Source organism: Orussus abietinus, unplaced genomic scaffold (assembly GCF_000612105.2).
Source record: "Orussus abietinus isolate OABI.00-Male unplaced genomic scaffold, Oabi_2.0 scaffold130, whole genome shotgun sequence".
NCBI classification, from domain to species: Eukaryota; Metazoa; Arthropoda; class Insecta; order Hymenoptera; family Orussidae; genus Orussus; species Orussus abietinus.
The window spans coordinates 220,885-242,800 of NW_019394315.1; the positions used below are offsets into that span (position 1 = coordinate 220,885).

At 50.3% G+C, this 21,916-nt stretch overlaps 1 protein-coding gene across 4 annotated transcripts in view; it reads left to right on the forward strand.

The window, feature by feature from the left end:
- Window positions 1-21,916, forward strand: part of LOC105697843 (ETS-like protein pointed) — an 86,352-nt gene that overhangs the window by 51,815 nt on the left and 12,621 nt on the right. For 3 of the 4 annotated variants that reach the window (XM_012421543.2, XM_012421544.2, XM_012421545.2), the window contains 3 exons: window positions 13,235-13,351; window positions 16,360-16,563; window positions 18,561-18,812. In XM_012421543.2, coding sequence (XP_012276966.1) covers window positions 13,235-13,351; window positions 16,360-16,563; window positions 18,561-18,812 — 573 coding nt within the window. Of the gene's footprint in view, window positions 1-7,145; window positions 7,616-13,234; window positions 13,352-16,359; window positions 16,564-18,560; window positions 18,813-21,916 lie in introns of those variants that run through there. The other variant, XM_012421546.2, reaches the window with a different exon arrangement.

Genomic DNA, 21,916 nt, shown 5'->3' on the forward strand with positions numbered 1-21,916 from the left:
CCGACGAGGTGCACGAAAGTGAAGGCGAACGGGGATAGCCGTGGCACAGGCCGGTGAAAATATGGCAAACACGTAGAAACGATAGCGCCGGAAGTGGGCAGTTGTCTAACAATAATGTACCGCTGTGTGGAGTGAGTCAGTGAATGGGACAGAGAGACCGGGCCTAGCTCGGTCTCGGCTCGCCGTCCATCGGGCCGTAGCGCTGCATATGTATGCGTCGTTCGAGCTAACTACGATTCGTTTCACATCGTGAACATTCGATTGAACCGTGTAAACTTCAACCGTATACGTATACATTCACCCGTGATATATTTACGCGGCATCGGCCATTCCAGGCGCGCGATGCTATCTACCTGCCGAAGACCGATTCTGTCACGCTCCCGAGCCCCAACATGGCGCGATTTTCTTGCCTCAAATATTAAACGGGCGCGAAGTGCCCGAGCCGGCTTCTGGACACGTATACATGTAGACACATGTCGTAATCGAAGTCGTATTGATTGCAAAAAAAAATGTTCTTCACCTAGACCCTGTTTTGTAGACCGGCGGCGTTTAGCACCCTGATCGCTGACAGGATGTCGGCAGGACGAAGCCTCTCAACCAGGGCCTATGGGCGCAGAAAATCGGGTGTTGCTTTACCGGTCTTCCTGACATCCTTCCGTGTTCCCATGCTACGGAATACTTGCCATATTAACGTCCGATAATTAACGGGGAAAAATTCCTACGTCGACCCTGCCTTGATTTTAAAGACTCGACGTTTAAAAATTCAACAAAATTGATTAATGAAAGTGTTGTCAGAAATTCAGTCGTCAAGGCAAATTCTCCTCCATGTTGTCTTGGAATCGTCGTTTCTTCGACACCCGGTAACCTTCGTTCTCGTCGATGTATCGTCAGCGTCGTCGGTAAAAGCCACGTGCGCAGAGTCACGGATAGGGCGTACTCGTGTCACTCGTTGCATTTTGATTGCGAAATCCTCGGCGCGATAACAATCCTCTCATCCGAGGATCTCTTTCTGCGGGATCGCGCGCCGCTTCTTTCCCCTCCACCGCGTCCACGTTCCGAGTCGAATAATCGGCCTCTCCTTTTGCGCATCCTTCGGCCTGGCCGTAGCCTCGCGACGGGCTTTCGGCCGTTTCCGGTCTCTTGCTCTCATGACCGGCTTCCTCTGCGAGCTTCCGGTCGTCGTTTTACTACGCTTACTACAAGCACCCCTCTTCGTCGAGGGCCTCCTCCTCCTCCTCGTCCTCCTCCTACCCTTCCTCGGCTTCCTCGTTTTGCCCCGGCCCGTTTCGCGTAGCAGTCGACCCTTAGCCCAAAACCCATTACTGGACGACCGCCAAGTGAGCCACGACTAAGTAAATGCACCCTCTGTCTCGCTCTCTTTTCACCTCTTCCTTCTCCCCTGTCCTTTCGTCGTTGCCGCGGGAATTTCGAGGGCCCGCCAGATATCCGTGTCTGCAGATGTCGGATGCGACCTCGCGGATAACCATACCCGGCATCGATTCCTGGGAAATCTATAAAGTTGTTACGACGAAGTGGGGCGCTTAAGTAGGGGGTTTACGTTGCGAAAATTAAAGGCCTATGCTGCACGGCTGCTATTTCGGTTAGGCGCAATCTTTAGCTGACCTCGGACGATGGGGAACCGTTTCTACTCGCCGTCGATGATCGCTCCGAGTCTCATCTGGAAGTTACGTCTCACTTGCGTAATTCTTATTTCGCCGCAATATGAGGTTTTCTTTGGTTTAAAGTGATACTGTCACCCCAATTTCTTGGTACAAGCCCCAGCCGAAATTTTAACCTTATTATGCATTTTATTAGCTACATTTTAAACTTACGTATCCTAAATAAAAGCTCTACTTCGAGGCTGCGTGAACCTGGAATTCAGTTTGAGGCACAAACAAAATTAACAGGCTTATTGGAATGTTTCTGTGATGCAGACGTTTGTGTCATGTTGAATTTTGTTTGTGGCATTTTTATTACAAAACCCGGGGCTGTTCAAAAAGATAAACAAATTCCGAAATCGTGGAAATTTGGATTTTTCGACTCTAGTGGGTTCCCTGACGTTAGGAAAATTCAGAGCCTCCCGGAACCTCAGAAACGTTAGAATGACCATTTTCAAGATTTTTTTCCCATGGCTTAGGCTTCTCACAGTGGCAACGTTAAAATGGTAATTTTCTGAATTTGTTTATTTTTTTTTAACAACTCTGGTTTTTGTAAAAAAAAAATGGCACAAACAAAACTGGATTGAAAAAGGCACGTTTACCTGCAAAGTAAGGAAAGGGGGAAATAGGGGAGAAGTTATCGGTGACCTTTTGCACCGATGCTCAGTCGCGATGTTCAAAGGTATCGGCAGGTGCATCCATCGCGTGACGTGCCAGATCCTGGCAAAAACCAATCGATCATGCTAATTTATCAATCCTAGTACGCCGTAATTAACCGTCCGTCGCCGTTGATCACAGTCGGTTAATGAGTCGTGACATTTACGCGTAAAGCCGTGATTCGTGTTTCGCGTTTTCTTCATCGTCACGTGCGCATCCTCCTGCATATCTATGGGACTCGAATCGATGCGTGAGTCTCGAATATCGTGTCGGGTCTCGGCCAATAAGAGGACCTGACTAATACAAATTTATACTCCGGCCGTGAAGAATTGGAATGCGCGGAACCCAATGCATCCCTAGTCTCTTATCACTCGATGGCACCGACGCCGTGGCACTAACGCTTCCTGGTTAAAATTAATTTATACCGAGCAAACTAGTTCCCGCGGAAAAATATCAACCCGCGGTATCTTCTGCCTCTCGATCTCTTTCCTATGACGATATAAAACGTGTTACATTACATTTCCGGGGATGTTTTATAGTTGCCGAGTATCGATAACGCCGTATCCACGTGGAATTTTCCGCGTCACGATTTTCTAGATTAAACATTTAAAAGGATATTAAACCTCGGAATTAATTAGGGGGAATAACGAAACGCGTGATTATAGTAAATGAGCCTTTGGAAGCGACTCTCGCAATTGTGGAGGTCCGTTTGCGAGGGGCGAGGAGTTTCGGGCTCGTAGGGGTAATCGAGGTATCCGGGTGGGTACCGAAGCGGGTACGGGCACAGATACCGGTACGGGTATGGCACCTGTTTCAAGGTAGAGTAGCTGGCGTGGGAGCAGAACTCGGAACAGGTTTCGAGGATAATCTGCCTCCAAAGATTATGCGCGTACACCCGGGGCCCAGATCACCTACCGCGAGAGGCCGAGACCCGGGGAGGTGGGTTCATTATGTAGATTTGACTGTGCTAAATTCGAGCGATAAGGATGACAGAAACTCGCGATGCGTGGGAAAAAGCGAACGGCCGTAGGTACCGAACCGTAGGCGCGGGTGTGTCGGCGAAACGAGCGCGCGAGTAAGCGGCTCTTTATACCGTGGATTTCTTTCTTCCTCCTTTTTTGCGCCCATTGTCCCGGCGGCCGATCGAGCAAAATGTGAACAAAGCATTTAGCCGACGTGTGAGACTTATCGTGCGCTCCTGCCATGATGCCTTAAAGGCTCGGGAGAGGCCGATTGCCGCGAGATTGAAATGGCAGAATTCCATCTCGTCCACCGCCCCTTTTGTCGAGGAATCTTTCTGGTTACTGGCAAAATTGCGGTCTTACGTTTATCAAATGTCTAGAAACTCGGTTAATGCAAATACCACCGTTTGGAAGTGGGGACCAAAATTCTAAAACGTGGAGCCGATGGATTTCTTGGACCTCGCGTTAGGGTACCTTTGACACGTTTCCATTTCGGCACTCTATGGCTCGCACTTGTAATCGTGTCTTCCATCGCATTATATTTTTATATTTTGAGCCTTGCCATTCCCCCTCTTGCTAGACATATCGGAAAGGAATCGTATCTCCTGGCATGAATGTATACTTCATCGGACACGACGGATCGGAAGTTTGGAAGAGCGAAGTCAGGGAGTTTGCGGAACGACAGACCGGAAGTATTAGTGACGTCCCTTTGGTTTCGACCGTGAGCTTGCCGGAAGTCGAGTGACCGGATCGGCCGTAGCTAAGCCGGAGGAAATGACGTGGTCCCTGGTGCACGCGTCGTACTTCTTCTCCTCGTCGGTAGAGATCGAAGTATCTCTCTTCCCTCTCGCTCCCTTCGCACCTTATAAGTCGGGATCTTCTCACGCCGTCCCACCACGAGCGCCGACTTCTTTCTCCGTGTCGTCGTCTTCCTCGTTCACCTGTACGCCGATCGCGAGCGCACGGTGGTGCAACATTTGTACGCAAACGCACACCGACGCGAACGCACACTGGGGCAACGATTGCACACGAGGGCACAAGGGGTGCACGTAACGCGCGTAAGTGCACCTGGGGGCAGATACGCGGGCACACGCAGGTGTGCACGGTCACGCACACGAGTGCACCATCTCGAACCTGTGTGCGGCGGGTGCATCCGTGCCCGTAACGGAGCACCGACACCGCTGCACCGTGCGCTCGACTTCGGGGAGAGCTTCGGCTTCCTAGTTATAATAAATGCCGCTAAAAAAACTGAGGCAAAAACCTGCCCGGCCTGAGGCCAGTACCCCTTCCAACCATTTACCGTCCGTTTCTCTTCCTTCCCCTCTCGCCGCTCCATCGGAATACCGGGCAATCTGCCTCGGAGGAACTTCCTTCCTCGGGCCTGCTACCGCTTCTCCCGGCCTTCTTCCTCGACAAACTCCATCCGGTCAAGTGTCCCGTCTCGGTGACGCGATCGCGGAGTCTCGTCTCGATGAACTGGGTCTTCCTCGGACGCGATGTACCCCGGTTCAGGAGTTTCTCAAATTTTGATAAGAACGGGTATTTGGTCGAACCCTTCATCGGCCAATATCGAAGACGCCGCTCTCGTGAAATCGTTCGGTCCCGGGCATTATGGTAAATTCGAGCCGCGCGGGCACCTCCACGGACGATCGGCCTAGACCCGCGAGTAGCCTCGGTTAATCGATCACCGGTCAATGTAGAGGCGAATAACCGATCGCCCTCCCGCGAAATCGTTCCCGAAGATCGCTGGAAGAAGCAATTATTCCTCCCGGCACGGGTACGCGATCGCGTGCACCTGCAAGCCCTACCTAGGTGGTGCACCCGTTCTCGCAAACCCTGCATCGGCGACGCTGCACCTAAGTGACTTACTACACACCCAGGACGAAGCAACCGTGTAATCACGGGCCGGTCGATTGCTTCGAATCGGTTCCAACTAAACCAAGACAAGATCATCTCCTAAGGGCGAATCGCCGGCGAACCTTGTCGGACGTCTCCATTGAGTCCGCCAGGGTGAATGGACAGATCATGGAGTCGCGGAAAGGAGCGCACCTCCGAGCATTCTTACTCTCCGACTGGTCCGCGTAATTAATTATCGCGAGCCTCTTCCAGCTGCGAACGGCCCCGGTAAATCGCGTCTTCGTCCAACACTCTGCACGGCGTGGAAAAAAAAAAATCCTCGAAAAAGAATTCCAATCTAATTCGCCGAGGAATCTACGTTCTCGGTATCTTCCAGGTGCTCAGAAAATTCTCAGGAACTGCTTCGCACGTCCGTGCCCCTTTGGGGAGAGATATCGAGATGATTCCACCGCGCCCTGCATCCGCCCGCATCGGAGTCGCTCCCGGAAGGGGTAGATCGCAGGATCCGGCGAAGGATGATCGGTCCATCGCAGGAAACGACCCCGATCGATGAATCGCGAGCACTCGTCGGTCGGTGCAGGCGGCATGAATGAAAAAGCGGTCTCGGAAGGAGGGCTAAAAGGAGCGTGGCCGGTAGTAGGTGCACGTGGGTATGCCCGCGCGTTCCGGCGTGCACGTTCGTTCTCTCTCTCTCTCTCTCTCTCTCGTATTTGTCTTCCGGGCGAAGCGGGAGGGTGCGCGCCGGTGCGCAGGCGCGAGCGGCGGCCAGTGGACGCGCGCGCGTGCGGCTCCGCGCAGCGCGCCGAGAGAGAGAGCATTCATTCATGAAACCAACTCCGGCGCGAGCGGTGGCCCGGGGGTGGGGAGAGAGCGGAGGCTCCGGTGGTTCAGGAGACGAGCCGAACGAGACGAAAACCAGGTCCCTCCGTCTTCGTTCCGCCGACCGCGTCCCCACTCCGCCCCGGTCCGCCCGCGCGCTCCGCCACGGCCGACTCCCCCTATACCGAGAGCAGCCCCCTCCGCCGCGCCAACGCCACGGCGGCTTAGCTGGCCGTAACGCCGACGTACGAACCAACACCCGTCGCTAGTATTTTAGTCGAGGCAAGCCGCGAAGGGAGCCGCGAGCCGCTTATCCCGGCGCGCCAGTATCGGCATCTCTCGCCGGACGGACCCGGAGCTCCGTTGCGGCCTTCCGCGCGCGAGGAACGTCTCTTCCCCCGGAGTGCCCCGGGGGCCGCGCGCAGGTGGCGCCGCGCGACGGCATGGCGCGCGGCTCGCCGACCGGCCAACGCCGAGAGGATCGCGATCGGCCGCCGCCGGTCGCGGACCGCCAGACCCGCGCCGCGACGCGACGCGACCGGAATAGTGCGACGCGCGTCCAGACCCGGCGACCCCCGCCGAGCCCCCTCTTCCGCTGCGCCACCATTGGCTATGACGCGAGCCGCTGACCTCCTCCCCCCAGCCCTCCGACTCGGAGCCGAGGCGGACCGGCACCGGTGATCGCCTCCCGAAACCTGGGACCCTACCGATCTTCCCTGAGAAACCGATGAGATTCCGAGACGAGTGGTCGAACATGGATGGATCTTCCTAGGAGACCACTAGGAAACCGGTGATCCCCATCGAGGAACTCTGAGCTTCCTTCGGGATCGCTCCCGCACATCCCGGGGCCATCGGCTCCGACGCGGAGACCCCTCTCATTGTCGCCGGCGCGCTCGGCGACGCTCAATATTTTCGGCGATACTCCCAGAGAGAGGAAGCCCACCGGGACCGATGTCGGTTGCGCAAGCAGGTGCTCGGAAATAGCCGGGCCGTAATTATGAATTGATAGCAAACACATGGTGGACGCGCGACACCGGACCCGCTGGAGACCCACCGCGCGGCCGGGAGGCTCGCGCGGCTCGTAGGGATCGGCGAGTCCGATTTCCCGCGGGCGATCCCACGTGGTCGGGACTTCGATTGACCGGTACTGGTTATCGAAGATCGTTTGAGCGATTTCCCAGGGCCCGAAAAGTCGACGGGGTCCGTCGCTCTCCGGTGGCGACTCGGCTCTTTGCCGGACCCTCCGGCCAAAGAGAGTCGGTAACCCGATCTCCGCGAATCGGGATCGGGGACGCCTACCGCAACCCTGCCGGACTTCCTGGACCGCGAAAGGTGCTTCGCTCCAGGCGACGATTCGTCCTCGAGAGACGCTTCAAGAGAGGGAAGTTCGTAGTCGAGGGTGCATCGGTTTCCTGGTCGAGGACGATAAGGCCAAGGCTCGGGGCCAGGACTCGCTTTTCGACCCAGTCGGAGGTCCGCTTCGTGGCGAGTCTCGCGACTTCCCGTGGAGTTCGATAAGACGCTGGTGCGTAGATGGCAAGTGATACAGGGACGCTTTGATGAGCGCCTATCGGAGGATCGCCCCGATGTACGTCGACTACGCCGCCGACGCACCCGCCGGGATGGGGATCAAAGCCATGAAGTCTTTTGGCAGGCCCAGAGGTACGGTCCCGTCCTTTAGGAATCCATCGAACGTCGTTTGAGAATAGATGCGTTTTACGACCCCGATAAAGGGCGACTCGGGGAACGAATAATGGCCGATATTAACCGTGCTCTTTGCAGTATTCGTTGCCGGTGCATCGACGCCTGGTTCGTAAACGCCGCACGGTTGCTCGATCAAAGTATTCACCCCACTAGAGGAAACCTGTTGCGTTTTTGCATATCCGCGTTTAGAAACACGTAGTAAGTCTGGGTACCCGCAATATATTCGTCGAACCTCCGAAGGGATCTTTTACGCACAACTTGTAACGCTTAACGACCGCGATAATTCGAGCGGGCCACTTTATTACCTTCCAGGCTGCAAATTGTAAATGAGTCTCGCTCCGCGGGACTCCATTCGGTCGTTATTAATCCTGACTTTCGGCGGTCAGCGGTGACGCAAGGTTTAAGTGAAATCTTCAGCTTTGATTGGCACTTTCCGACGAGGTGCTCGTAAATCGGGGTTCAACGTTTCGCCGCGACCTGGTTTCGCCGGGGCCCGGTGGTCGCGAGGTGGAGCGAATCCTCGGGTTCTCGGGGCGGGGAAGAAAGAAAGGCGGAACCGCCTCGGGGAGGAAGTCTCGGGTTGAGAATAGGACCGAGCGAGCGAGATAGCCGAGGGGTCGGAATCAGAAATTATCGGGTGAGCCAGAGACGCGGCCGCTGCGGGTAATCAGTCCGGGACACGATAATTAGTCCTGCTCGCACAATCGCGGCCGTACGTGGGATTTTCGTCCATGTGGAACTTTCACGCACTCGGCGGCCATCGGTGTGCCCGATCTGTCGTTCTCCGGAAGTCGGCGCGGCCATTATCGCGGAGCGCACTCGCCGGTCCGTATCTCGGTGAAACACGCGGTCCGTTGATAATCGGTCGACTAACAATAACGTTACCACTTGTTATGCGGACCGTTCGCTAACCATCGTCCGACCGGTCTAGGCGATACCACCGTGGACGAATTCGAGGTTGCCTCGTGGTCGTGATTGTCGTAAAATCCCTCGTTAAACGGCCTAGGCGAAATGGTCGAGAACGCTTCCCTCGGCCTCGATTAACCTACGCCTCTTTACATTTTCCCAATACGATAGGAGGCAAATCGAGGAGTCTCGTCGTTTCGTGGAAGCGGTTAGAGGCCCTCGCGGCTTAAGTGTCGGCGTATAATACTAAATATCAATTTATAACTGCGAAATTAGAGCAGCCCTATTCCACGCACTACACGTAATAATACGGTACCCCTGATGAGTTTTATGCTTTAATGCCATATTTACGATGGAAACTCATTATTCATCAAAATTATGTCGAACAATTTGTTCGCTCGGACAGCCTTAATAACCGATGATCTCGGTACTCATTATCATTCATCAGAGGGAATACACTTTTATTGTTACTCGGTCATTAAACTCCATCCTTCGACGTTACTACCTAAATGCACACTTTCCGTAATTCCTTACACCTCGGGCAATGATGCACCTCCCGGCTTCGTCGGAAGCTCGTGCTTAACGGTCCCGTCGTCGAGATCAAAAGTAAAAAGTCGAGCAAAAGTGAAATCTTTCCCCGCGTCATCTATTAAATGACACGCGAACGTTCCCTTCCGCTAAAAAATGTCTTTAAACGAGACGTCCTACGGGAACGCTTAAACCTTGACTTCTAGATCCAGACGACGAGCTGGACTTTGTAGTCGGGTTTACGAAATTTCTGAATAATCTTAAGGTGAAGTGAAACATCCTTCAAATCAGTCGATTCGAATACAACACTTCTTTTTTAAGGGTATTAGACCAAACTGTCCGAAACTTTGACACATTATCATCTAAGAATTGTTCTGACACATTAAAAATTTGGATTTTTCAAACAAATTTATTAACTCAGTCCAGACCAGAACCAAAATGGCGTCGAGCTCTCATATTTCGATCGATATACAATTATCGAAGGCTCTGATATGAGAATCGAAAGGGTCAGGACAATTTTACGACAATTTAGAACACTCTGGTAGTCGATAAACTCGCATTTGAACGGGATAAAGGCAAAAAAAGTGTTGTATGCGCTTCGTTGCTAAAACGATGGGAATACGAGGTCTGGGAGTGAAAATTTAATTGACCTGGAAATCACAAATGGCGCAGGGGGTCCCCCCGCAGTCAATTAGGGCCCCAGAAGGCATGAATCCAGAGGATTTCTGGAGTTTTACTTCGATTTCTTTATAATTATTGTACGTAAACGACAGGTGAAATATGCCATTTGGTACAATATCCAATATAATTCGACACAGTTGTCAATATAAAAACGAACGTCGGCAACGTAGGCATTTAGAAAAATCTTCATTATCGACGTTGATCAAGTTCCTCGACGTGTTTCACTTCACCTTAATACACCGGAAATCGAGTCGCGATCGACTAGAATCAAGTTCGATTCGGATTGGAGGAGTCTCTGGAGCGAAGTCACGACCGATGGGCGAGCAGCCCTTGCCCCTCCCTCGCCTTGAGATTTACGTCTACACCGAAATACACTCCGGCGGTTTATATTTAGGTGTTTTAAGATCGCAGGCGGCCTCCCGTGCCTACTTTATGGCGTATTTATGCAAGGGGAGGAGAACAGAGGAGAGACAGAGTTGACGAGGGCATCGAGGCGAGGCAGGGAACACGTGGTCACGGCGCGGCGCAGCACGCAACGCGATGCAACGCGACGCGACGCGACGCAACGCGGCGCGCCGGCTCGCCCCGTAATATCCGCGCATCCCTCGGGGCCCCGAGGGGCCGGAGTTACCCGAGCTCGCCCGACTTCGCCCGAACCGGACGCAGCCGCGCAACAGGTGTACGGGTCGCCGCTCCGTGCCGAACGCCGCGCTTTTTACTTATTCCCTAACAGCCTTCTTTCCCTCTCGTATTCACTCGGGAAGAATTCCCTCGTCCCCCCCGGATTCGAACCTTCGATCCCGTCCTCCGGTACGAGGAAGATAATTGCATTTCTTTTTAATTCCTCGATTTTTTCACACGCTCCGTCGCGCTTGGGGTAATTTTCTCGATTCGGAGTGGAGTCTAATGAAATGTAAATGATTTGGTGGGAGGGTTTTGACCCTAGTTTGACAGCTGCCACGGTTAGGGTGGCGGAGAAGACCCCGAGGGAGAGCATTCCTTGGAAGGGGCGACATGGGACAAGACGCGTATAACGCGTTCCACGTGCCTCTTACACTCCTTGAGGACTCCTCACCTAGAATTAACATCCTTGAATTTTTTCTCCAGAAGGCTAACTCCACTTAGCAAATATTCTCGACATGTTTGATGCTGGTGCTGTTAGAGAATAGTTATAAGTGTCGGGTTAAAATCCTACAAATACCGAATGTGGGGGGAAAATGGAATAACTTATGTCTCGAATTTTTTACCAGGTTGCATAATGATTATTACGCGCTTCCTTCGAAAATCGGTTACGTCCGATTTACAAGCTGGTCTTTGGTCCCTGCTACCTTGGGTTCGGAATAAATTCCAAGTGGTAGATAAAAATTACTGCCGCGTTCTTTATGGCGGTAGAAATATACCCAACGGTTGACTCGGAATACAAATGTATTTTGAAAGCCAATTAAGGTTATCGGATAAAGAAAATATTCATCTGGAGGTGTTGGTAGTTTGGAGTAGCGCGGCGCATCGCACGAGTCGTAAATAACGTCGGTTATGCAAATATATGTGGAGCATGCGAGGTGAAGTGTCACCTGGGTCACGGGTCAGAGGCATTTGCATTTCGATTCGATCGAGTCGAACCGCCTGGTCGAGCTTGTCCCCTTATCACCGATACCAATCCATCGATCGATATCGGCCCGCTGATTGTAATTCCCTGGGTAGCGGCGCCCTTTCCATTGAGGCGATCGGCCACCACCTGCCTTCGTGTCGATGACGGTCGTGAGATTTCGTGAGTGCGTTTAACTCGTCGTTTTAATTCCCCTCTAATTACTCCGGCCTTACCCCGAAGGCGCGTTTCGCCTCGATCGGCGGGATCATCGGTCCGAGTCATCTGCCATCGTTTCCTCGCTAATCGCGAATACTTACCGCACAGCGAAAAATCAAACATGCCAAAGAAAAAATGATCCCAGCGAGACGCCTCCCCATGGGATATTTATGTTCCATCCTGAAAATCTTGCTATCCTCCGCGACTTCATCGGGATTTCCCGCGAAGAGGTTTACCGTCGAAAGCCACCCCTTTGCGTGGAGGGTATTGTGCGGGGTATCCATCCGTCTGTCGTTTCGAAGAGATCTGGAAAGGAAAATACAAGAGCGGAATGGTACGCCAGAAGGCGCGCGGTGTATTGCGCCATAGAACGCGAGTAAGCAGACGCGATGCACCTGCACCTGCCCGGCAGTTGCACCCCTCTTTACGACGATGCTATCTAGGATGCCCCTTGCTTTGCCTCGGCCAGGCTTACCTTACCTTGCCGCCCTGCGACACCTGACGTGCACTCGCCAACCGTGTGTGAGAAGTACCATTAACCCGCCTTCTCACACACGCTGGGCCATTCGTCTCGCTGTCCTGCTCGAACGACCGTGCACGCGCCAGCACGGGAATGCGAGCCTTATCCTCTAGTCCGCCGCCAAATGGTGAGCATCCATGCTTCGGCCGAGGGTAACGACGAGGCCCTAGAACGGTCTTCTCATAAAATTGCTTAATTGTCTTTCGAACCCTTTCCTCCCGGCTTACCGCGTTCACGAACTAATATTCTGCCTGTACGGTACCGGTACCCCCGCAAAGATAGGTAGAACGGTCTTGCCTATCTTTTTTTCTTCTTTTTTTACAGGATTTAGCATATGCAAAGTATGGCTTTTTATTAACGAGGTATTTCGGACGGATCGAAATTAACGAGGCAGGCAGATCCTGCTTTCAACGGTTCTCGGTCGAACGATCCTCTCGCGAAGCTTGCCCAACCAGAAGGAGAGCGTACAGGTTTTGCACACTTCCGGTTTCCGATTATGACGAGAATTATCAAGCGCCGATAACCACCCTATTCTTTACTTTCACCGGTCGTCAAGGTTACGCGGAATCACGTTTCTCGTTTGACGTTCGGTTAATGCACGTCTTCCTCTTTATAATTCTATGCCCGTAATTATACGATCGTACGTTCCCCCGTGCGCGATCCTGCGTCCATGAAAAAGCGGCATGAAAACCTCACGGTTTCCTCTCAGGGCTAGGCTTCGCGACAGGAAAATTCGCCGGGCTTCGGCCGAGGCTAATTCTGGATATATTATAATATATGCTAATCACTTCCAGCCAAAAACGCGACAAGCGCCGCAGGAAGTTGGGAAACCTAACAGTTAATCGTTTAGATTTACGATATGATTCAACACAGCTGTATGGTAATACAGTGTATCAAAGACGCGTTATAGTACTCGCTTATCTCTATTATCGGAGGCACTTTGTTATTTCGCAATGAAAGGCAGGAAGTTTTTGAGGTATCCGAGATTAGGATGTGGATCGTGCGGTTCATTTTGGACTTTCTTATATATATTCCTCGTGTTCCCTAGGTAATTTCATGCCTTAATTATGCCCCAGAATTTTCATATTAAGTGCTTGTGTATTAACGCTAATAATCGTCTTATCTTGTTGCTTTGCAGACATACCGGCGCAGGTGCCGCCGCTGACACCCGGGACCAACAAAAAGATGACAGAAGCCCTCAAGGCTTCCTTCGCTTCTTGGGAGAAAGAGCAAGATCGCCTTAACATAACCAAAGGTTTGTTGTCGCATTAAGTCATAATTTGTAACCTGCTGAAATTCCTAGGACAATTAAACTATTTTCACCCTGTAACATCCATGGGATATTTTCGGTTACATTCTCTGCACGCTCCGAAACTGTTTCCCATGAAATTAAATGCACGAATATTAATTATTCCGTATTAATTGTTCACTCGGGACGAATATTAATTATCGCACAATTGATTGTTCCCTCGGCACGTTTCGTACTGCATGGCTAGGAAGTAAATAATGGTCATTTTATAGAAAGATTTCGACAAAATTAGAGTACTTATTTCGACTAACATGTTGGGGAATAGTTTTAATCGGCAGAATGGTTCAATTTTCCCGATATTTCCTTTCGAAAAGCGGCGTCCGTTTGAGTTAGGTTAGGTTTACCGAGCGCTCGGGCTGGGTCGGGTCCGGGTCGGGTCGGGTCCTGGGTCGGGCTCGCGAAGTCGGAGGCAAGAGTAGGCGATCTGGCCCGAGGGTACGACCGAGGGCATGTAGGCCGGAAGTAACGTCACACCCGCGTGGCTCTGAATGCGCATACCGGATGTGTGGCATCGGCTCCCCATCAGAACCATCAACATCGCATTCACGATTCCCGCACATCGCGTCACATCGCGGTGCGCACGCACGTGTGCGGGCGCGAGCATGCGCGTCCCGAGAGAGAGAGAAAGATGGTGGCGCGACGGGACGCGACGGGACGCAACGACGACGCCGCCGACGACGCGTTGCTGACCTCCCGGAGATTGCCTGGCCCGATTTCGCCGGGCGATTGTTTCCTCGGGATTCGGTGTATTTCATGCCCGTGGGCACGCCGCGTATCGCCTCGTTGAGCGCCCTCGAATTATCGCGCTCGCATCTGGCGCCCTCTACGCCCGCGCATGCGCACCCCGATCGGCGCTCGCTGCGCCCTCGCGCGGCCCCTCGACTCACCGCGGTCGATTCGAGCGATTCGGAAGACTCTTTGTTCCGTTTCGGGCGGGCCTTTTGGAGTCCGTCAACGTTTCGCCCGCGGTTTCGCCGAAACCTCGCCCGTCTCTCTCCGACTCCCTTTGAGCCGGTCGCGACCACCGCTGCGAGATACAAGGTTTCCCCGATCGGCTCGACCCGCCTAATCTAAGGACACGGCAACATGCCTTGCGTATAAGATTTCGCGGGAGATTCGCAATTGACTTCACCTCGACAAATGCCGCGGCGACGTTGATCACCTCTCCCCTCAAAATCTCTTTTATTCCAAAGTAATCGATTATATACCAGGGACCCTTCACCGTGGCTATGTCTAAATGATGCCTAAATTACTGGAAATGGGTAATTGATATTAGTGGCTCAATCGGAGGAATCACCGCACCGATGGAACTGATTTTAAATTGGAATTTGGACATTTCTCAATGTCGTTGCTACACCGGGATGTTATGGATGAAATGATCGGTTGAAGAGAATGCGCGAGAAAGATAAAATTTGTTCCTAGTTTTTCCTATTTGGATCCAAGGATCGCTGCTACGGGGCGACTCGGGGAAATCTGTGCGAAGCGTCGTTACAGTGCCCCCCGAAAGAGACAAACCTGCCAGAAAGATAGTCAGGGAGGGGAAGGGGGGGAGAGCGCCAGAAAGAGCATAGTCTTGCTAACAATGCTGACAAGGAATAAGTTGAACAAATATCGACGCGATCCTCAAACATCGGCGGTCGCTTTGATCCGTGTCGCGCCGTTAGACACTCGTCTTTGCTCACCTTCTCTATATTTATTATGTGCACGCACACATGTCCGCCTTCGCGAGCACGCTTTCTCGGGGTTACACATTTCTTCATTATTCGTACATACTATCCGTTCCTCGAAGAGTGCTTCTAGGACTTGCTCCATTCATAAAATCCGTGTTTCGCAAGAAAGAGTCGAGTGGCCATCGCGAGACCAGCCCGACGCTCGTTCTTGCGACGCTCCCTGCATTGTCTATTCTACTTGCAATCTCGATGGATGTAATTTGACGTCCGATAACGAGTTGCCGCGTTTTCGTAAAGCTAGACGTCTAGTCGCGATGCTTTCGTTCGCTTTTTTTGCGGCCAAGCGTCCACTGTCGAGGGGAGAGCATGGGATGGTTACCCTCGAGCGCGGGCTATTGTAATTAATTTTCGAAATGCTCGGTGAAACCGGGAAAACAAGGTTTAATTTCGCGAGAAACACACAGTATGTTACGCCCTGCGGACACCATTATTAAGAGTCGATGCGTGCGGATCACGCGGAGCGTGACTCGATTTTGTATCTCTAGAGTCGTGAGTCACGGCCATCTTTTGCGCCTCTTTGCGCTCATCCTTTTAGTTGGAATGCTTAGTTGAAGTGGAATGCAATTATTCGTTAAGTTGAAAAGGAGGTGAATTAAGACACATTAATACCCCCGAGATTCAACCAAGAGATTAGCGTTTACGTGATTCAGAATGAGCGGTGAGAAAATCTTAGATCATCCCGTGAACTATTTTTTTAAATACGGTTATTGTATCCTATTCGTGCATATCGTACCTTTTGAATATATCTACGATGTTGTTTAATAGTGGTCTCTTGCTAATTTATTCTAGCCGTGCTCTCTCTAAATCACAACAGTCATTATTTTCCGAGACTTTATGATGGTTGCCACGAAATATTCCAAGAAGAATTCTTGCAAGGATTCTCCCACTCCACGATTCGTTCTTGACTGTCTGGGACGCGAAATCACCACATAGAACAATGCAAGACGTGCGTGCAAATATGGGCGCGAACCTCAAATGGGACATTCCGATGTTTCTCGGTATTGTTTCGACCAATGGCGGGTCTCGTTCATTGATTATATTCTTCACTCTTTTTGATGCATGCTTTTCTACGATTCCAATGCACTCCACTAACCAAAGTAACGCTGATATCATTTTACTACCAATTTAGGCGGTTTTGGGCTCCCATTGATTCTACAACGAGATCCATATCCGTTAGTATCGCGGTCAAGAGATCTTAAAAAATGGTATTGTTGTCCGTTTCAGATCCAAGGCAATGGTCAGAAACGGCAGTAGCACACTGGCTGCATTGGGCCATCAGGGAATTCTCGTTGGAAGGTGTCGCGATGCAGCCATGGCAGCACATGACGGGGAAACAGATTTGCGCCATGGGCAAGGAGTCTTTTTTAGCACGTGCCCCTGCGTTCATGGGGGACATACTCTGGGAACACCTGGAAATCCTACAAAAAGGTGAGCGACTTTTCGTGTGGCCAAATGATTTTCACGCGATACTTTCTATCTTTCGGAAAGGTTCGACTTTACGGACTTGCAATCCTTCGATTTCTATGACCTCCGCAAGGAAACGTCGAATCGCGCAACGAGTTCCTTTCGCTCACTTTTCTCTTGGGAGAGGCAAAACGAGTGAAGTCCATCCTCGTGGATTGATCACGCCAATTTCTACGTAGGAAAGCTTTTCATTATACAATGCCTTCCAGCCTGTTTTGTAATTTCGTCCGTGGTGAGTTAGGAAGAGAAGGGATATATGGTAAATAAATTGTTTAAAGCCTAGGCATAGCTGAATTCAGTCGGGATAATTTAGGGATACATAAAAAGATAAAGAAACGTAGAATTTTCACCTGTGCAGACCTTCCATAGGACAACACCTGACCTTTTTCAGTGTCCTCGTGCATCTCTTGGCTAGCATCCTATTGGCGATCGAAGAACGGATCGAATTTCCGTGAAATTGCAATGTGGCGCGAGGTATGGATAAAAAAGATATCGTCCTACAATAGCAGGCTACAGGACCGGGACAAGGGGGGTTGAATTGGCACGTAGAGTTTTTATCCGAATTGGTGTTGGATGGAGGAGAAAAAGCTCAGCATTGAAACTCCCACTCCGGATGTCCTGTACTCCCAGAATGGTCCCGGCCGTCCCTATTACCTTAGCCACTTAGATGCTCTCGAAGCACCGTGCATAGAACTGCGGCTCTTCTCAAATGTCCGCCTCCCTTCACCGTATTTTCAGAACTTCAGTCGCGACACGCGCTCGCGAAAGCCCCACAATTATTGGGCCCTGGGTCCACCGGAAACGATCCGCTTTCCACCGTTCTGTACAGCTATCACTACCCATGCGAGTGCGAGGAGAGAAGTTGCGATTTTCAGCAAAGTACCAATATATAAATATCATTTATTTATGTATATTCTCACTTCTGTCATATTTAACGAGGGAGAATGAACGCGTGCATATTTCAATCGACGCCGAAGTTTAACACAGGAAAGAAAAGCAGAGAAAATCGAAACACTTGATGAAAGTTGCTACATACAATTTATAGGGAAAAAGGAGGCACTTGGGGATAAAGAAAGCCAGGTTAAGAGGAAGTATGGGTTCACCCATGATTTAACTTCTGTTCGGTAAAACTCCATGCTTCCTTTCGCGGTTTCTTTTATCTGTAGAAGTCTAGTGACAGCACTCTTTAATTCCGGGAGCGTTGACAAGAGAAACGATACGTATTCAAGAATTTAGTACTTTTACAAAATTAAGGATGATTCCCTTCTGTGGAAACCACTGATCCATTCAACCGACGCATGAGAGACAACAGAATGTACGGCGACTATCTCATTTCCTGTTGACAATGACGAATGTTAAGGTTGGATATTTCTTGGTAAACGAGAATTTTTTATCGCAAACGTTTGTAACGTTGTTTGGAATAACACTTCTTAGGATAATTTTCAAACATCGATCGGGGTGTTTTGAGATATTATAAAGCAGCTATTTCACTAATTATATACGTGCATTTGCAAAATAATCACTTAACAAGTCGCGAGATATCTTTCGCGATGCACAGGCACGGTGACAAATTAATGTCGGGAGACACTTCGATTCCTCGAATGAGAACGGAAATTAAGAAACTAAAAAGCTGTTTCCTCTTGCAGACACGATCGAACGCACAGTGAAACTTGTGCGACCTACGTGTCGCCGTCGCGCTTTCGTGTAAACTTGAAATTTAACACGGGAAATGTCGTACCCAATTACGCCGAAATGACGAAGCGTCATTGAAGATAGGTAGAAAGATAAACGGGAATTAAAAAATATCCCGTTGTTTTTAGCGCGTACAAACTATATTGGTTTATCGTCAAACCTAATTCGGACGTGCCGCACCCTGAGAAACTGGCTATTTTCACAGGCATATATTATCACATTGAATTATGAATTATCTCCGTTTTATCGCTATTGTCCATCATTTTCAGACGTCGACGTAGAGAAGCCTTCGTTAGAAGATATGCCCGCTAATTTATACGAGAGCGTTTGCGTGCCCGACCTGGGGGAGTTCCTGGGATATCAAGGTGCAACCAATCCAGTATCAACGCCAGAACACAAAAGTCCTGGCACACCGACCAGTTCCACAACGTCTAATTCATCGGGTCCCCAAAGTGTACCGCAAATACCGCCACCACCGTCAGCGGTGTCTCTGTCGCACAGGCAGCAGTACCACAACGACGGTAAGGGTCATTCTTTATATCTCTCCATTTCCATACATGCCCTCTACAAATTCTGCAATTTATAATCATACAACGAGCGATTGCACTTTCGAGCTGTTTTCATATGTGAAGGTTAGGGGAAGCTCGTAAAAACTTAACCACGTGAAAGGTCTATCACGCGGCGTATGAAATATTTAACTCGCTTTAATTACAAAGTATAAAGTAAAGTGATAAACCAGCGATATCGCGTTTCCACTAGTTGCACAAAAGGGGCTCGCCTATTCCATACTTACGGTTTACTTATTCCCCTTGATTGCAATACAAACGAAAGTGTTGCGACGTTAGAGTTTCTCATCGTTACGTCAGAGAAGATACCATCTCTCGGGCGTTTTGCGTATTACCACAAGACTCTCATTATCGCTCCTCGTTCTCCGTTTGTCGTTTAACGGCGAACACGTTCTCGAGAGCGATTCGAAAACTGGTATACGTAATAACGTAAATACCCCGAGCACAATGAAATCAATCAGCCAAACGATCTGACTATCAAATGGACTAAAAAACGCCCCGCGGGCAACCTGACCTGTCCCAACTATCTTACGGAATCGATCAGCGCCGATCGATCCAACATTAAACTCGCCCCGCTTTATCGCTACCCAGCACATTCGGATCAAAGCCATGGCTTATCAATGAAACATAATTTCCGACGCAACTTGGTGCCTGTCATGAGCGGAGGGGCGGGTGCAACGTCTTTGTAAACGCGTATCGCGCTTACATCGGACTTCTTGCATTATAGTGCGCTCGTATTATAGTCTGGCTGCATTAAAGCCTGTTCGTAGTTGAGCGTGCTCGCATTATAGCGACATAGATTCGCTAAGAATTACGCCATGGCAGCAGTGACCGTGGGTGAACGAGGGAAAGCCGGGCCTGCACGCTTCGCCGCGGACAATGGAGATGATTCGCCGCCCCCTGACGACGCCCGCGTCTTACTTATAAGCCGGGATTTGTACTCCGAATTGCCTTGCCGGCTGCTCGCTAAAGATTTCTTTTTTAATAATCTCAAATTAGCGTAATCGATTTTGCCGCTTCCTGCCAGGAGCAGCGAGCTGGCGCGCTCGTCTTCGGGGAGGTCCAGGGAGGCGACATTAAGGTGAAGTGAAACCCCTTTCAAATCAGTCGATTCGAATACAACACTTTTTTTTAAGGGTATTAGACCAAACTGTCCGAAACTTTGACACATCACTCCTGATCATCTAAGAATTGTCCTGACACATACAAGATTTGGATTTTGTAAACAAATTTTTTAATTCAGCTCAGACCAGAACCAAAATGGCGTCGAGCTCTCATATTTCGATCAATATACAATTATCGAAGGCTCCGACATGAGAATTGAAAGGGTCAAGACAATTTGACGACAATTTAGAACCCTGTGGTAATCGATAAACTCGCATTTGAACGGGATAAGGGCAAAAAAAGTATTGTATGCGCTTCTATGCTAAAACGATGGGAATACGAGGTCTCGGAGTGAAAATTTAATTGACCTGGAAATCAGAGATGGCGCCGGGGGTCCCTCTGCAGTCAATTAGGGCCACGGAGAGCATGAATCCAGAGGATTTCTGGAGTTTTACTTCGATTTCTTTATAATTATTGTACGAAAACGACAGGTGGAGTACGCCATTTGGTACAATACCCAATATAATTCGACACAGCCGTCAATATAAAAACCAACGTCAGCAACGTAGGCATTTAGAAAAATCTTCTTTATCGACGTCGATAAAGTTCCTAGACGTGTTTCACTTCACCTTAAGGAGTATCGGTTTGACGTAACCTTAACAATTGTTCGGAGAAGTGCTCGAAATTACATTACGGGTTACATCACATTAGCACATATATTTAATAGACATTTGCCCAGGTTTTTCGTCTAAATTTTTTTTTTTTACAAGTAATGCCAGTGATGGGTTGAAAGGCTTTGTTGTCAAAGATATCGATCGGTATGGACGTTCTTGGAGACGTAAAAGAAATGTAGGATTTCGAAACGGACGAATTTGAATGGAATCATCGGTAGTTGCTTGATTTCCTCGCGAATGCACTCTTGAGAATCGCATTTACTGACAAGCCCACGCGGCCGTATAATGTACTCATTATTTCTGCCTGCTGGCGAATCGTTACGCTATGTATTGTGGTTCTTCGAGGTCTCTGGTTCGACTCTCGCTTATCCTCGCTTTCGACGTCTTCGCGTCGGAACGTTGGACACGACATGTGGAAAATGCGCGCACTCCTCCCCCATTTTCCATTTCGAAATTCCTCGATTGTCTTGAATTTACTAACGTAAAGTGTACAAAATTGCTACGCGATCGCCCAACGACACAGTCCGCCGAATCCGCAATCGTATTGCTAATATACCTATTGTCGGGTGCATTTCGAAATTCAAATGAGCGGGTGCCGTCCCAAAGTGATCGTGATCAAAGTCACGTCGTACATTGATGTGTATGTATCATAAATACAGATAGGTACATTCGCCCGCGCGTAATATCTCCTCGAGGAACGGCTCCTTTGGTATACTGACGCGTGTACAAAAAAGGACAGTCCTGTGACGCCGAGTCGCCTTTATGGAAAGGTTAGTCAGTCATTCGACGCGGATGCCCATCATTTATTAAGCAATCATCACCCCGCCGGTGACCTCGGCGGGTTTGGTGACACGTCGATTTTACCAATGATCGGGACGCGAAGTCGCGAATGCACGGATGAAGATAGTATTTAGACAATTTCAGTCGTTAAACATGCGAACGGAAACGTTATACAAATGGGAAACAGTAAACAACGTAGAATCAAGCGATCCTCCTTACACGGCACATTAAACTGGTACTTTCATCTGCTCCCCATTGAGCGGGGCATGTGCCCAAAAGTGGATGGCACCTCGTTGGCCTAACTCTCCCCTACTTATGTCGAAGTAGTTGAACAGGATTGTCTACATCTGCCCCCTCCGCGGGCCCCGCCCCGCTCCCTCCCGGGCCGAAGTGAGCAACAATACGAGAAAACTCGTCGAGAGTACATTAAGGGTGCATTAAGGGAGGAGCACTCGAGGACATTGTAAAGATATGCCCCCTCCCCCCCGGAACCCGGGGTCC